At 39.7% G+C, this 14,595-nt stretch overlaps 1 protein-coding gene across 3 annotated transcripts in view; it reads right to left on the bottom strand.

Moving 5' to 3' along the window:
* Positions 1-201: 201 nt before the first annotated feature.
* The window catches only part of LOC114453902 (collectin-12-like), a 39,336-nt gene continuing 24,942 nt past the window's right edge, over positions 202-14,595 (bottom strand). For 2 of the 3 annotated variants that reach the window (XM_028433880.1, XM_028433881.1), the window contains 8 exons: positions 5,477-5,608; positions 4,394-4,480; positions 3,277-4,317; positions 2,701-3,174; positions 1,943-2,100; positions 1,760-1,863; positions 936-1,066; positions 202-842 (listed from right to left, as the gene is read on the bottom strand). In XM_028433880.1, the coding sequence (XP_028289681.1) occupies positions 823-842; positions 936-1,066; positions 1,760-1,863; positions 1,943-2,100; positions 2,701-3,174; positions 3,277-4,317; positions 4,394-4,480; positions 5,477-5,608 (2,147 nt within the window). In that variant the 3' untranslated portion in view covers positions 202-822. The remainder of the gene's footprint in view (positions 843-935; positions 1,067-1,759; positions 1,864-1,942; positions 2,101-2,700; positions 3,175-3,276; positions 4,318-4,393; positions 4,481-5,476; positions 5,609-14,595) is intronic. The other variant, XM_028433883.1, reaches the window with a different exon arrangement.

Here is a 14,595-nt window from a genome sequence, read left to right as displayed (position 1 = left end):
GTGCTATACTAAAATCAAATAAAATCAGTATGCTGCAATAATAAAACAGTGTATAGCAGGTGGGGATGTTATATAGAAAAATCTTATTTTATTCTCAATTAGTGGCTTTTTGGTCAAGAACCAAAACAGTGCATTTGAAGAACACAATAAAGGTTTTTATCAAAAAAGCCAAAAAAAAAAAAAAGTGAGGAAAAAGTGCCTTAAAAAACTTGAACAAATGATCAACTTTAATTCAACTACAAAGTAAACACTGAAAAAATGACCCACAACCATTTTTATCAATTGCAAAATAACTGTTACCTGCAAGAATAACTAACTGTAAAATAATTGTACTGGCTGTTTTTTTTTACTGGGAATGAAAACATAGAAACTAATGTAAGATGTGGTAATACTTTAGTTTTTAGGCAGATAAGTTTGCACCATTTAATCCAGTTACATAAAAAAGCATTACAGTGAATCCACTTGGCTTCATAGAATTGATATGTTCCAATGAGTACCTGCATATAGACATTTACATTTAGATACTCAGTTGTACCAGTTTTATAAAAAGCATTTACAAAATAAACACACAAACATAATACTACGTATAAACCAGGTGTTGATCTGGGAGTTTCAGAAGCTTTCTTTTGCTTGTCCCACGTATAATTGCACTTGGTGTGGACGTTAGACTGGTCGGTGGAGAAAGATGTCGCGTCACGTTTTCTGCGAGGTTCATTTCAAAGCTGTCCCACTGTTCCGTCTCTGAATGTGTCACTGAATGTTGTGTCAGTGGACATGGGGAAAGTGTAGCTGCTCACTGTGCACTCGAATGCCAACAAAATGCTATGATCCAGGTGGTCCAGCTGCAAGAATTCAAATAAGAGAAAATACAAGTTATTTTCTAGTGGTACACAGTAAAAGCAAATGTCAGAAGAGGCAGAGATGTGTCAACGTACAAGTCCTTAATTCTTTCTCACAGATGTAGTTGAGGGAATATTGACAGAGGTAATCGTCCCAGAAACCATCGAACAGGAGATGAGCACAGACGCCTCCAGGTAATCGACTCGAGTGTCCAGCTTTCCAGAGTCTGCAAGAGATCACACAAGAGCTCCACAGTCAGGTTTACCTCTGACATATCAATCTATTAGTTTCAACTTTGTGCAGAGGCTCATGGATATATAAACATCCTCACATGAAGCACTCATTCCTTTTTTAATTTTTTGCTGGCTCCGACTGAAAGTATTTGACCGATTGGGTGAAATGAAGTTGTCATTTGCCAAGGCCCACAGCAAGTGGGGAATGGTGTCCATCCTCTGCTAGCTATGGGCCTTGGAGATGTGGGTGATGGAAAAGTTTGATTTTGTGAAGCCTGCATTGGACTGCATCCTAAACGTCACAAATATTGCAGAAGAACCGTTGGCACCTTCTCGGACCCAAGGTTCAGTCAGAAAACAGTCAAGTTTGGCGGTGGTGTTGGGTGAGAGATCTACCAAGAATCTTGCTACATTTAACAGCCTAAAGTATCAATAAATTACATTCGAAACTGCATGAGAGGTCAAATAGTTTTTTTGCAAAACTTGTCTAAACAAAAGGCTTTCTGTTCCATGAAATAATAAAACCCCATTAATAATAACATATGATAAACATAATCTTGGGTTTTGTCTATCAAATAAGCCAAATCAGTTGATCAACTACAAGTCAAGTTATTATTCTTTGTTCCCCAAATTTGGATACGCAGAAAGACTTAAAAACGTTTTTTTAGAAAAGGAAAATTATTTACTTGATTGTTGGTTCTGTCCCATCAAGCCAACGCCACTTATTCTCCTCCTCCCAGTATGTCAGACCCATCCAATAGGAATAGTTAGTCTTGTGTATGAGCCATCCCTGAGGATATGTGATGACAGGAGAGTTAGACAAATAGCAGAAAATCAGCGAATGCTACATCCAAAAATTTGCAGTTCACCTGTTCTTCGTGGTCATTAATGATCAGTAACTGAGCCGACTTGGATTCGCATGAGGCCTTGGCTTCATCAAAGTTAAGTGCAAATTTGGAGAAAAAGTAGCAACTGTCTCTAAATTTCTCCCAGCCCAAAGGACATTCTGAAATACGTGGAATGACATCTGATGAGACAAACAAGACCATCATGGTATCAGGTTGATACTGATCTGGAGCTAAAACAACAACAGCACAACACCAACAAGACAATATGTGCAGACAAACAGCACATTTTAGGGTTCTACAATTGTTACTTCATCATATAGCAAAATTACCAATGGAAAATCAACAATATACTTAGGACTTTTAGGAAAACATATCTGCTGGCAAAATATAGACACATTATTAATTATTTAAGTGAATATTACCACACAGTTTATTTAATTCATTTTTTTATATATTACTTAGTGCGTTTGCAATGATATATGCTGATCTAAGTTCAGAAACCTGATTGTGAAAGGGATGGAATAATGTGTGTTTTTAATGCACTTGTGCAGCTCATTCTTAGGTAATTGCTATCTGCCTGGCAGACATGACAAACCGAAATGCAACTCATTCTTTAAAGATTCCCCGTATGCCCCTAAAAAAAAAATTTCAAAATGAATTATTATTGCTACAATCTGGTTTCCTAAGGTGCGACAAGGACCCCTCTGAAAACTAAGGGAAGTTGAAAACAGACCCTTTATGATCGAACTTAAGTTGATGACTAAGAAGCAGAGTCATACCTGGCTCTGCCTTGGTTGGCTCATCCTGTAACTCCAAAGGTTCAGATAAAACTTGAACTCCTGGCTCCCCTGGTGGCCCAATGGGCCCAGGCGGCCCAACTGGCCCTGCCAGTCCTCTCGGTCCTTGCTCCCCAGCTGGTCCAATTGGTCCACGAATTCCAGGGGGACCCTGTGCTCCTTGAGGACCATGTTGCCCGTCTCTTCCAGGCACGCCGGCACTGCCTGGCTCTCCCTTACTTCCAGGTGGTCCTGCCCTTCCTCCTGATCCCCGTGAGCCTTTCGGTCCAGGACTGCCAGGCACACCTGGGAGACCTTTTAACCCCGGAGGACCTATTGGACCCGGGCTACCCTGTTCTCCTTTGGGTCCTTGTAACCCTGGAGTTCCTTTGTAACCTTTATCTCCCTTTTGTCCTTTTGAACCAGATGGCCCCTGAGGTCCTTTGTCACCGCGTTGCCCTCTGGGACCAGGAGGACCTAAAACACAAAACATTATTCAAGATGGTACATATAACATGTCCTTAACTTAACTCAATACCTTTTTGAGATCATCAAATGCTGCAGCACGGCATCACTTACCCTGTAAAATAGTGAAGTTGGTGATTAAATTTGAGTGTGCTTTGTCCACCAGTTTCATTTCCTCCATGACAATCGAGAGGCTGGACACCTCCTTTTCCAAAATTATGCCCAGCTCTTCCTGACGAGACCTAAGATTGGTTGCATCTGTCCTCATATCCCTTATGCTGCTGTTAAGGTTTAGCAGCAAGTCTGAGTTATGACCAACTGTATCACAGCACGAGCGCAATTCATTCATTTCGAGGTTGATGGCACCTAAAAGCTGAGCAGTGAAGCTTACGTTGCCCGTCACACGATACATATTTAGTTCTGTCTCACGCTGCAATGCCTCAAACTGTTCAAACTTAGAGGAACTAAAGTTCTCAAAGTCAGTCTGTTGGTCCATGAGCTCCTTTAGGGTTTTATCGTGAGTGTCAGTCAGGCTTCTGGTGTTTTGGAGCTGGATGGACATGTCAGCAAGTTGTGAACCTACATCCTCCAGGCCGTCATTATTGGCCTTTGCCAGAGATGAGATGTTGCTGCTCAGATCTTGCAGTTCTTCAACTTTCCCACGAAGCCACTGATTGTCAGAGCGTGTTTGTCGGGCAATCTGCTCCAAGCCCTGGAAGTTGCTCTGCATTTCCTGAATAGCCTGGTTGGTGTCATCAATTGAAAGCTGCAGGGCAGTGATCAAGCTCCTCTGCTGGTCCACAGTGAGGTTAAGGCTGGTGATGCTGACCAATGCCTGGTTTTGAACTTCTACCTGCTGCTGTATTTCTCTATGTAACCGATCTGTATCACCCTGCAAGCGCTCAATGCTGTTGTCATTCAACTGTAGGGTGCTATTCACACCACGCAATGTGGCTGTGTTGATGTTCAGCAGTTCCCGAACGTAGTTTTGGCTCCTCTGGACGTCCTCATTAATGCTCTGGAGCTGATTAACAGTGAGTTGGTTGCCTTGGAGGCGTTGTTCTACTGCAGACAATTGTCTCCCAAGAACCCTGATGTTGTGCTTCACGATCGTGATATCTGTGTTGTTCATGTCCACCTCAGAGCTTTCATCATCTAAAAAGAAAAAAATATTTAATTTATTGCATTACAGCAGCTGTCATAGTTGCTTCAACAATAAAAAGATTCATACCAAGCTTTTTTAAAACTGTTTCAACAGCAATTATCTTCCCTCCACAGCTTTTGATGCCTTCAGAAACACTGTCAACCTGTTGCACCACTGCAGAGAGAATCGTACAGGTAGGACAAAGGTTAGCATTCTTCACAGACTCCATCATTTATTATCAGGCCAAAAAATATGTCCAAACTGCCTGCAACCATGGACATATTATAAAAAAGGATCAGAAAGAAGTTTCCAACAGGTGATATTAAAGATGTGAAATGTCTTGTAGGCACGTTATAATGGTGAACACGATTAATGTAATCTCTTGGGTTATGTACGATTCAGAGGTAAAGAGATGTAGAAATAGAGGAAATTGCTACAGCACATGCATTTAGATGAGCAAAAGAAAGAGATTTAATCATTTAGCTAGGGGGACCAAGGCACATGAATCTAGCAAAGATCAAGTCTGTGGTCTTTGACAAAGACTCAGAACAGAAGAGCAAGACAAAGCACAACAGAAGGCCTTATAGAGACATGAAGTGACAAGAGTAAAAAGGTGATTTAAAGATATAGCGGAGACAGAGACTGTGGCAACAAGGCACTTCACTTTCCCAATGGAGACACTGGTGTTCATTTCATCTGGAATGTCTCTGGGAGATCAGGAACCACTCAGAACACGAACCTTTATGGCTGGGACAACATACTTTTGTCCCGATTTGATTTTATCATGATACTTGGGTGCTAATCTGATTGCAATTCGATAGTAATGATCATTGAAATTTTAATTTCCTTATTTTCCTTATCCAGAAACAGAAGTTGAATCATATATGGGACTTCAGGAAGTCGGTCAATCGGTCTGACATTTATTTCAACTGTACATGACAGTGCACTACATTGCATGCAGTGTTAACCTATGACGACATATGCACACATTGTTTAAGAAAAAGAAATCAGGAAAGAGTATACATTTTTAATACTGTCAGAAATTTAAATTTTTTATTTTTGTGAAAACAACAAACAATAAATGATATGTGCTCTACATCTAAAGAAACAAAGGGGATTGTGCTACATGGATATGAGATCACAGCAATAACATGAGTAACCTCATCTCACCTATGTAAGCCAGGACAGCCACAGCAGTGGCCAGAAGAATACACAGCACATAAAGTAGGGCTACGGAGGTCTTCACCGCGCAGTCGTTCTTACACTTAGTGCACTGGGGGCCTTCCACTCCCTCCTGGATCCCTGCAAAGAAAACAAAAAACCAACTCAGTACGTCCTACTGCCACCTTTGCAGTATATATATATATAACAGACATGTGGGTGTTAGTTCAGGTCTCTGCGTGTCCAGGATTCCCACATCTGGACAAACATCCCTTGGAGTCTAGATTAAAAGAATCCAGCAGCTCCCTCAGGCCCTGGGTGGTGACAGGGCATAGGACACAAAAACAATCCTCCTCCGCAAACACGTTTACATTTGTTAAGATGACTCAGCAGAAAGTCCTTTTCTCAGTGGTTGACTTAGCTTTTCTTTTTTGAAAATAAACGACTACCAGTACATTTACACGTACACTTCCAGTCATTGTGTGAAGACTGTGTTCCAACATGGATGACCCTTCATGGTAGAATATTCCTCTATTTGACAGATGAGAGCTGAGATCCACTGCACTAACAGAAACACAGCTGTTTTTCATTTGTTAGGAAATCTCTGTGTGCATGCATGCGTCAAACAAAACATTAGGTTTAGTGCTTTGCCCAACAACACAGTGAACTGGAATGGATTTAGATAAAGAAAAATAGTGTGAAGCAGTGTTAATTTTGACAGCAAATTTTGATTTAGTTTAGGTCATTGTCTTAGTTTTAGTCAAGAAAATGACACTAAGATTTTAATCAAATAAATACGTTGCAGATGTAGTCGACTGAAACATAAACGACAATTCAATTATCTTTTATCAACCTTATATGGGATTGTATTCATGTTTGTAGCTGAATACAAATTCACAGTACTCGACAAAAATGTAGTTGATTAAAACTGTGATGAAAATCTTTAGTCAACAAATGAACACAGGTGTGAAGGAGATTAAAGGGTACCTTTACTAGTAAGTTACATATTTCCAAGTAAACAAAAGACAACAAGATCTTAAAATGACTTTTCTGATCAGTTTTATTCTTTGAAATACAAACGATGGGGAGCAGCCATTTTTAGTTGATGTGAACTCGTACAGTTGTATCTGAGACAGTGTTTTGCATATTTCACCTTCTTTCTTTGGTTTTCATCTTTATTCACGCTTTTGTGCTGCTTTTCACCACATTTTTGTTAAATTTTTTTCATTCATTACTAAGGCTGACACAAGGATGAGTGTCGGAAGTACTTTTGATGTGATAGGAATTTTTGAGAAGCCAAAACCTTTCTGAGTAATATTTATTTTGTGCCAGTGGCTGCTTGACATATGATGAACATTATGTGACTAAACCTCTAATATTAGACATGATCATTTTGTTATAGCTTTGCTATAGCTTGCAATTAAAGTTCACAGAATAATCGGATGTTATGCAACATTGTTTTTTGTTTACATTAACCATTCAGTTTTATCAGTTTCACCATTTGCTCTACTGAAAAAGTAATTCTTACACAAAGTATTTCTGTTTCAAAGCTTACAAGTTGAGTTGGATATTTTAAACTCTAGGCTCTTCAAAATGATTCATAATTTCACTAAAAGTGAACACCATGATCACTTCAAGATATCTCTCTGGTTTCTTCCAAAAACTATTTATTCCTCCAAAAAGGAAATTGTAAATAGTATCAGAGCTGGCAAGTCAAATCCAATTCATGTAAATTGCTTGAAGGTCTTTGAAGAGTAAAGTGTGTCTGAGCTTGAAAGACATTTCTCAGCTCTTGTTGTGAAGGGAGTTGAGCAGGAAGTGATTACAACTGCGTGTCAGGAGTTACCAGAGTCTTCCTTCTCCGCTGGTTAAACTGTAGACAGAGAAATGCACTTTTGGAATACAACCATGATAAATGATTGCATGTGTTAATGACTCAGAACTGTTGACATGTTTGAAGTGTCAGCTCAGCCATGCTTCGGCAACTTAGCAATCACATCAGCCCGTCGGACCACTCTGTGATCAAACGACTGCTGCTCACAGGAACTTTTCCAGCGCAAACAAACTGACAGTGTTTATAAATCAGCAGCATTGAAATCATACCGAAACACTTTGTGAAGATGTCATCTGCAGCATGTTTTGTTTTTTAACACGAGTGGCGGATGAGCAGACTGGTGTGCCTACATGCAGCTCATTTTGATCCGTGTGGGGACTTGGTTGTGAAAGGCTGTTACAGAAGTGATGTGAGATATTACTGTAACAAAGAAACCATCCTGGCCACATCTGGGTCACACAGGGTGCATGTGCCTGTAATAGTATTCCGAGTTCATTCCACGACCAGCACGAGGAACAAGCCAAACAGAGCTTGGTCTCCCTTGAAAACGCGATGTTGTTGCATCTCAAGGGGCTTTCCACAAATACATTTTAAATTTCAAGAAACATCAGAGTGCTTTTTCTATTATTAGATCCCGTCGTGTTACAGTAACTTTTACTGACCTTAAAATGACCATGTGCTTTCTTTAGTTAATATTAAAACTGAAGCCTTCTTGGATGAGAGGTCAAATGTCTTCAAGCAAGCAGTTTATTTAACTAAACTACTACAATTAACATGACATATGAGTGAAAACCTATAAAGATAAACTTTGTACGGCACTTCTTAGTTCGACACACATAAAGGCAATATTAGACAATTTGTTTTAAGTGAGCAATATTTGATTGGGTTTGTATTTAAATGGAAATATCAGATGTTGCCAGAACTCCCCAGTAGAATATTCCAGCACACAAATAAACAAAGTGTTGTGACAATCTGGGTCTAGATTTATGTAAAGCTGTTCAGGGTTGCCTGAGAGATTTGTTATTTACTTTGGTGGCTCAACACTATATAGCGTAGTAATCACTCATGCTAAGATCAATGACAAAAAATGTACAAAATGGAGCTAAAATGGAAACATGCAACTTGTCAGTTTGTAGCTACCGTACTCCTTCATAACAGTACTTCTTTTTTATTTTTTAAATCCTTCTTTTTGAGCAACTTCTTAATTTTTGGTAACAAACCATTCCCCGAACATGTCTGCCAGACCACAGTGACCCACAGCTGATTAACAGTCCCAGTAAACGACAATGTTTATTTACTGTAAATAGAAGGCAGGATGCTATAGCAATGAACAATAACACAAAGCTGTACGCTGAGGTCACACAAACACAATGATTTGGACTCTTGCATTGCAACATACTGTTTAACCCTTTTCTGGGAACAAGAGGAAACTTCTATTCTAAAAGGGCGATGAGGGGATTGGACAAAATTACAGCAGTAACAGACATCCACCAAGACTTTACACTAAGAGAACCAAGAAAAAGTGTGTTTAGAATGCCTAGAACCAGGTTATCAGTACTACAACAAAAATACAGATTTTTTTTTACCACTTTACCACTTGACTTTTTGACCTAAAGAGATGCATACGAGTTATTTTAAATGATTCCTCAGGGCAATGTACAGCGCTTGACAGTATCAATGCTCCGAGCGGGGCTGCCCTCTTGAAATACCGCCCATGTAAGTTTGGAGAAGACGGACCGTCGTTGGCCAGGTCATGTGACGTGGAGAATGCCTGGAGAGAGTTTCACTTTACGGAAGTCACGTGACCACAGGCTCTGATATACTCATGGAGCTAAGGCTTTTGCTACTATTTTTCACTAAGTGGTGCTTTTTAGTTACTCCATCACTTTATCGCTCCACTGACGCGATGACCAGGGAACAGTGTGTGTGTGTGTGTGTGTGTGTATGTGTGTGTGTGTGTGTGTGTGTGTGTGTGTGTGTAGAAGCGATGACAGAGGAAAGAAAGAGAGGTCTGATCACTTCTTTTCCTTCTTCTCCGGCCGTATGTTTACAGCACTTATCATAGACAGCTCTGCTTTTACGGTTTAAATTATCACCCTATGGAGTTACTAAAGGATGAGTTCACTCAGAATGTAGGCTTATTCAAGAAGTTAACAGCTTTAATTTTGCCCCGATAAATTGAGGAAGTGTAGTACAGCCCTCCGCTGCAGCCGTCTGCACTGTAGCGGGAGGGAGCAGGGAGGGGCTGCAGCCTCGGCTCTACCGACAGTGAAGGATGGTGGAGTTGATGCTTGAAGTCGCTTAAAAAGTTCAAATTTTTCAACCTTGAGCAACGAAGTCGCGCTTCACCAAGTAGCTCAAATCTCGCAAGTCACATCTCTTGAGGGGGGATAACTTGAGGTTGCATCATTTACATTGATTTGAATGTAATCTAATCACTTCAGTCACTTCAGTCGAGTTTGGTGTGAACGCACATTCAGGCCTTTCACGCAAGCGACAAATACATAAAACTAACTTTACTTTTGTTTAATAGTGAGTCGATGATCTCTCTTCAACCAACAGGTCAACTACTGTCTGCATACACAATTAAAAGACAAGGGAGGCTGGCCCGACTGACTGTTGATTTTTGCGACAGTGCTGCGGCGCTTGTGGCCACAAGGGGCGCTGAATGTGAAAGTTACAGATCTAGCGCCCCTTGTGGCCAAAAGTTACACGTTGTTGCTTTAACCAAACAACCGCAAGTGTTTTTAACTGTTTTTAGCTACTTCCCTTTCAAATACAGTGAGTGTAACTTATTAAGTTAGAGTGGAGCGGCTCCACTCATCAACTATAAACCTCGGCAACAAATTGTCATAACTTCCAAAGTGTTAAACCCAGAGTTATTTCTCAAAAGTAGTAGATATATTTCTCTAGTTGCTCACAATACCACATTTTAACCACAGCTTCACTGCTTTTTGCAATATCATATATAGAGATGCTTTCTCTGCTCATAGACATTAATGCATTTTCTTCAGTCTAACATCCAGCCTTGCTTCCTTACTTTTCTACTCCTCCTGGACCCAATTTCTGTCCTACAAACATGAAATGTCTCTCATTTATAGTCCTATACCTGTTAATTCTACCTACCATTTCCCCACAGTGTCCATTTTTTGACACCTGTGTTACTCTCAACTTCTACTTTAGCTTTCTTCAGTTTTTTTACCATCTTTCTCCCACTTCTGAAGCTTATTTCAACTTTTAATGCTTTTTTTCCCTACATATTTTATTCTGCCTCATTGTTTTTCAACCCGTTTCAACATTTTCAGTGATATCTATATTTTCCTTCATGCAGAGTTCTGCAATAAATTTCAGCACCTGCATCCTCACTTGCATTTCCTTCAGGAAATGCACTTCATCTAGTTTCGTTTATTATGGGTGTGCCATCGTTCTTGACATCTGCCATTTATTAATTTAACAGGGTTTCTGCAATCTAGTCCAAGTTGTTTTACAGTCAGGAGGGAGAGGATGGTCGAATGAATGAGTCATACCCAGCTCGACTTTCTCCGGGCCGCGCCATGGTGGCCTGCACTGAATCATGTGCACTGTACTGTGCTGTTTGAAAACACGAGCACTGGGCCATGACTTTTACTGTTTGTGGACATAAATCAGTAAATTACAAGAGTTGAGCTTTGAAGAAAGATCTGTTTGATTGGTGGACAACATTTACAAGCAATCTTTTTGTGGGGAACTTCTTCCAATCCCTTGCTCTCTCAACAGCTTGGAGGAATGTATTTGGCATGCCAAATAAGCTGAAATTTAGGCCGTACCTGGCAGTCCAAGATCAGGGACTGAGGCCCTCCAGGAAAGCTGACACCACCCAAGCTTCATGTGTGGCCTGATTTCATCGTTTTTTATTACGAGTGATGGAAACCATACGTTCACATCCCAAGAGCCAAGCAGGCAAATTGGCTGTCAGTAAATGAGGAGAAAAAGAAGGCATGAAGAATGTGAGTGAAAGAAGAAGAGGGAAAAATGTATGTATACATAAACTGGTTGTCTTCTAGGAAATGTTCATCAGTGGGTTAAGGAGTGGGAATGTACCCACTCAGCTTAGGAATTCCAGGCCGATGAAGTGACTGGGGGTTTAGTTACAAAGGAAAACACTACAGTTAAGCACTCGGATGGTAAAGCTATCCATTAAGTCTGATTCTTGACAGGAGAAATAGAAAAACACACATCCCATTACGTATTAATCATGATTTATTTTTTCATTTTTAATCTGCCTAATTGTTCCCTTTAGATTAGAAATAAATCAGACAAACGACAGGTTTCATTAATTAAACGTTACTTTTCCTACTTCAAAAGACCCTAAAACTGTAAAGTTTTCCCCCAAAAAAACGACAGATTCTTCCTGTCTCTTGGCTGTATTTCCATCAGCTTGCTTCAGTCCGTCAGTCAAAAAGACCCCCTCTGCTAACAATCACCAGTCAACACCTCAAAGACAAATAAATAAATAAATGACTGGATGTCACCAGCCAGAAATAAATACACTTTTGCTTTCTATCACCGAGGACCAGCTGGAACAATAAACCCAAACCAATATTCGTGGAATAATCTTCCCTGAGTGCTACGGGTTTAAAAGACCTTTAGGAATTCACGTATGAAGAACCACATGGCACATTTATCCTACAATCCAATTTGGACCATTTTTGGCGGCTGCTGCGTCTCTTTTTCTATATCATCATTGAAATATAGTTCCTGTTCACTGGAAAGCCCTGCAGATTAAACACCATAGCAGTGTAAGAACCATGTAGATATTCAAGTTGTCTTGACATCTGTGGGTCAGCTCTTTAACAGGCCATATCCACATCAACCAACCTCAACACCATACTGGCCACGTTCAACACTTCCTGCCAAAAGGATAAAGGACAATGTCAATACAGCATGGTGGTTTCTGTAGCCTGTTTCTGGTGCCATCTGTGGTTAATGTCTGGCAACATGAGGGTCACTGTGAAATGGGCAGCTCTGTGATTAAAGGGCCGATAAATGACATGTTTTATCAACCCTTCAGAACTTAAAAGCCACTAAATTGGATCGAACAACTTTTTTTAAACATTCATGGAAATTGAATATACACACCTAGGGATTACATTGTGGAATAATGCAAAACATAAAATAAAATATAATAATAATAATTTGAGAGTTTAAAACTTTTTTTTTTGAGAGAATAGAGTGAAGTGACGCTGGAGAGTACAACTCTTAGGAACAGAGGGGAGTTTACCAAAAATATTCTCTCATCTTTCAGCATGACAACCTAGTGTTTTTGTTTTTTTTTTTCTTTTTGTATTTTCTTTTCTTTTGTTATGTTTTTGTAAAAAAAAAAAAAAAAAAAATGGGCGACAATTTTCCAACGTGATCCAAACTAATGTGATCTGACTCGCTTGTTGCCATCTTCTCTGATCAGATCATTGTTAAAAAATAAAGATTGGATCGATGACTGAACTGAGGTCATCACCTTTAGTCAACGGCAATCTTGGAAAACTTGATTATTTTATACGACAAAGCATATTGGAAACAATCTAGTTTAATACCTAAATGGTGACAGGGTCGATATATAGCCAATTCCAGCTGACTGTGACCCATTATACACTGGACAAAACCAGAGGCACGAGGCCACAGGGGTCTGAACCCACCACCTAAATGCTGTAGCTGCAATGCTACACCTCGAAATCAGACATTTCTTTGCACTACAAGCCGCAGCCTTTTTCTAATGTCCAATGCTCAAGAACTTGGAAAAAAGTAGTGTACATGAACGTAATCCACAGCCAGACTAACTAAACCAACAAAGCTATATACCTTTTGTATTAAGGTAGCAACACCTCAAGGCTAAGCACCGCCAAAACTTCAGATTCCTAACTTTTTGTTAGCCAGCACAAATGAGCGGCATTTATAAATCTGCATCTTCAAAGAGGAACACTAATATCTGGTTATATTAGCTGTATGAGTTCAGGTGTGTGGTTACTATAAAGAAACAAGCATAAGCTTACATTTCCTAGAATACGCATCAATCAAACATGTCTGAATGCATGGTGAGGTCAATGATTTCATGCTTAAAAAAACTGTAGACAGTGACAGACTCTGGAAAACTGGACAGTCATTAGGGGTCATTAGGATTGTAAGGGAAAACATTTCCTCCACAAAGTACATTAATAATGGCAAACCCAGTGCCTGATTTTTCTCTCATGCTTTATTGGCATTTTGCAGTCCAAGTAACAGATTTAGGCGACTTTATTACTTCCACTATAAAAGTAGAACTCTCGATCGCCAACTTTATGATAAAAGTGTTCTGCAGTGTTCTCCTGCCAAAGGTGTTGAAGAAAGTTTCCATTTTAAAGGCACGTAAGACTTACTCATATGAAAGTGTCAATTTGTAGTACAAGAGCAGATGCTGGGAGTGATGCTGAGGTTAAACACATATGCATACACACACAATAAAAGTGTCAATGCATACTTAAATTAACACGCATGTTTCCAGTTGAAAATAGGGGGTACTGCTGGCCAAAATCTGAACACAACCCTTTTTTATTAACTGCTCTGTTTTTCTTTAATGTAATTACTCGATTTGTGACTCAAACCCACAATTTCCAGAGAGGCACAGTGGGAGGACCTCCCATAACATCTGCATGTGGGTCACATCAAGGACACCGGGTACATTATGTCGTTTGAACCCATGCAGAGGGACAGGCATGGGGTTCGCTGCTTTTCCTCACTTTTAAAGGTGACTCGGGAAAAGACACTAAAATAATCACAGGCCAGATCAAAAATAGCAACTAAATGCAAGCACATGTCTCATTCTGCTGGAAAAACATTCACTGATTGGCACAGGGTCTTTGCATTCATTGCCTTATGATGTTCAATTAAATGAAAAAAAAAAACAAGCCAGGATTAAAGTTTACAACATCTTTTAAAAAGGAAATGCATTTTTGCAGTTTACTCATGAAAAAAAGTACATTTTCAAATCTTAACAATGGTGCATTTTAATTACATGATACATACAAGGCTCTACACACATTATCTGGTACCTGGTAGCATGAAACCAATGGTCAACAGAACAGCTCTATTACAACAAAGTCAAATTGGAAAGTCGATGCACTGTTAAATGCTAAAAGATCAATATAATGCAATAAAGTGCAACCAGTTATGGACGAAAGGGATGTCATTAAAGACACATACACAGGTTTTGGAGATATTCTGTCTTGAGCTTCTGGCAAGAATTATTTTTTGTCAAACGAGCTCAAAATCTGTCAATTTGATA

Source organism: Gouania willdenowi, chromosome 20 (assembly GCF_900634775.1).
Source record: "Gouania willdenowi chromosome 20, fGouWil2.1, whole genome shotgun sequence".
NCBI lineage: Eukaryota > Metazoa > Chordata > Actinopteri > Blenniiformes > Gobiesocidae > Gouania > Gouania willdenowi.
The sequence above is the reverse complement of the archived record's forward strand: the minus strand, read 5'-3'. Positions and strand labels throughout refer to the sequence as shown.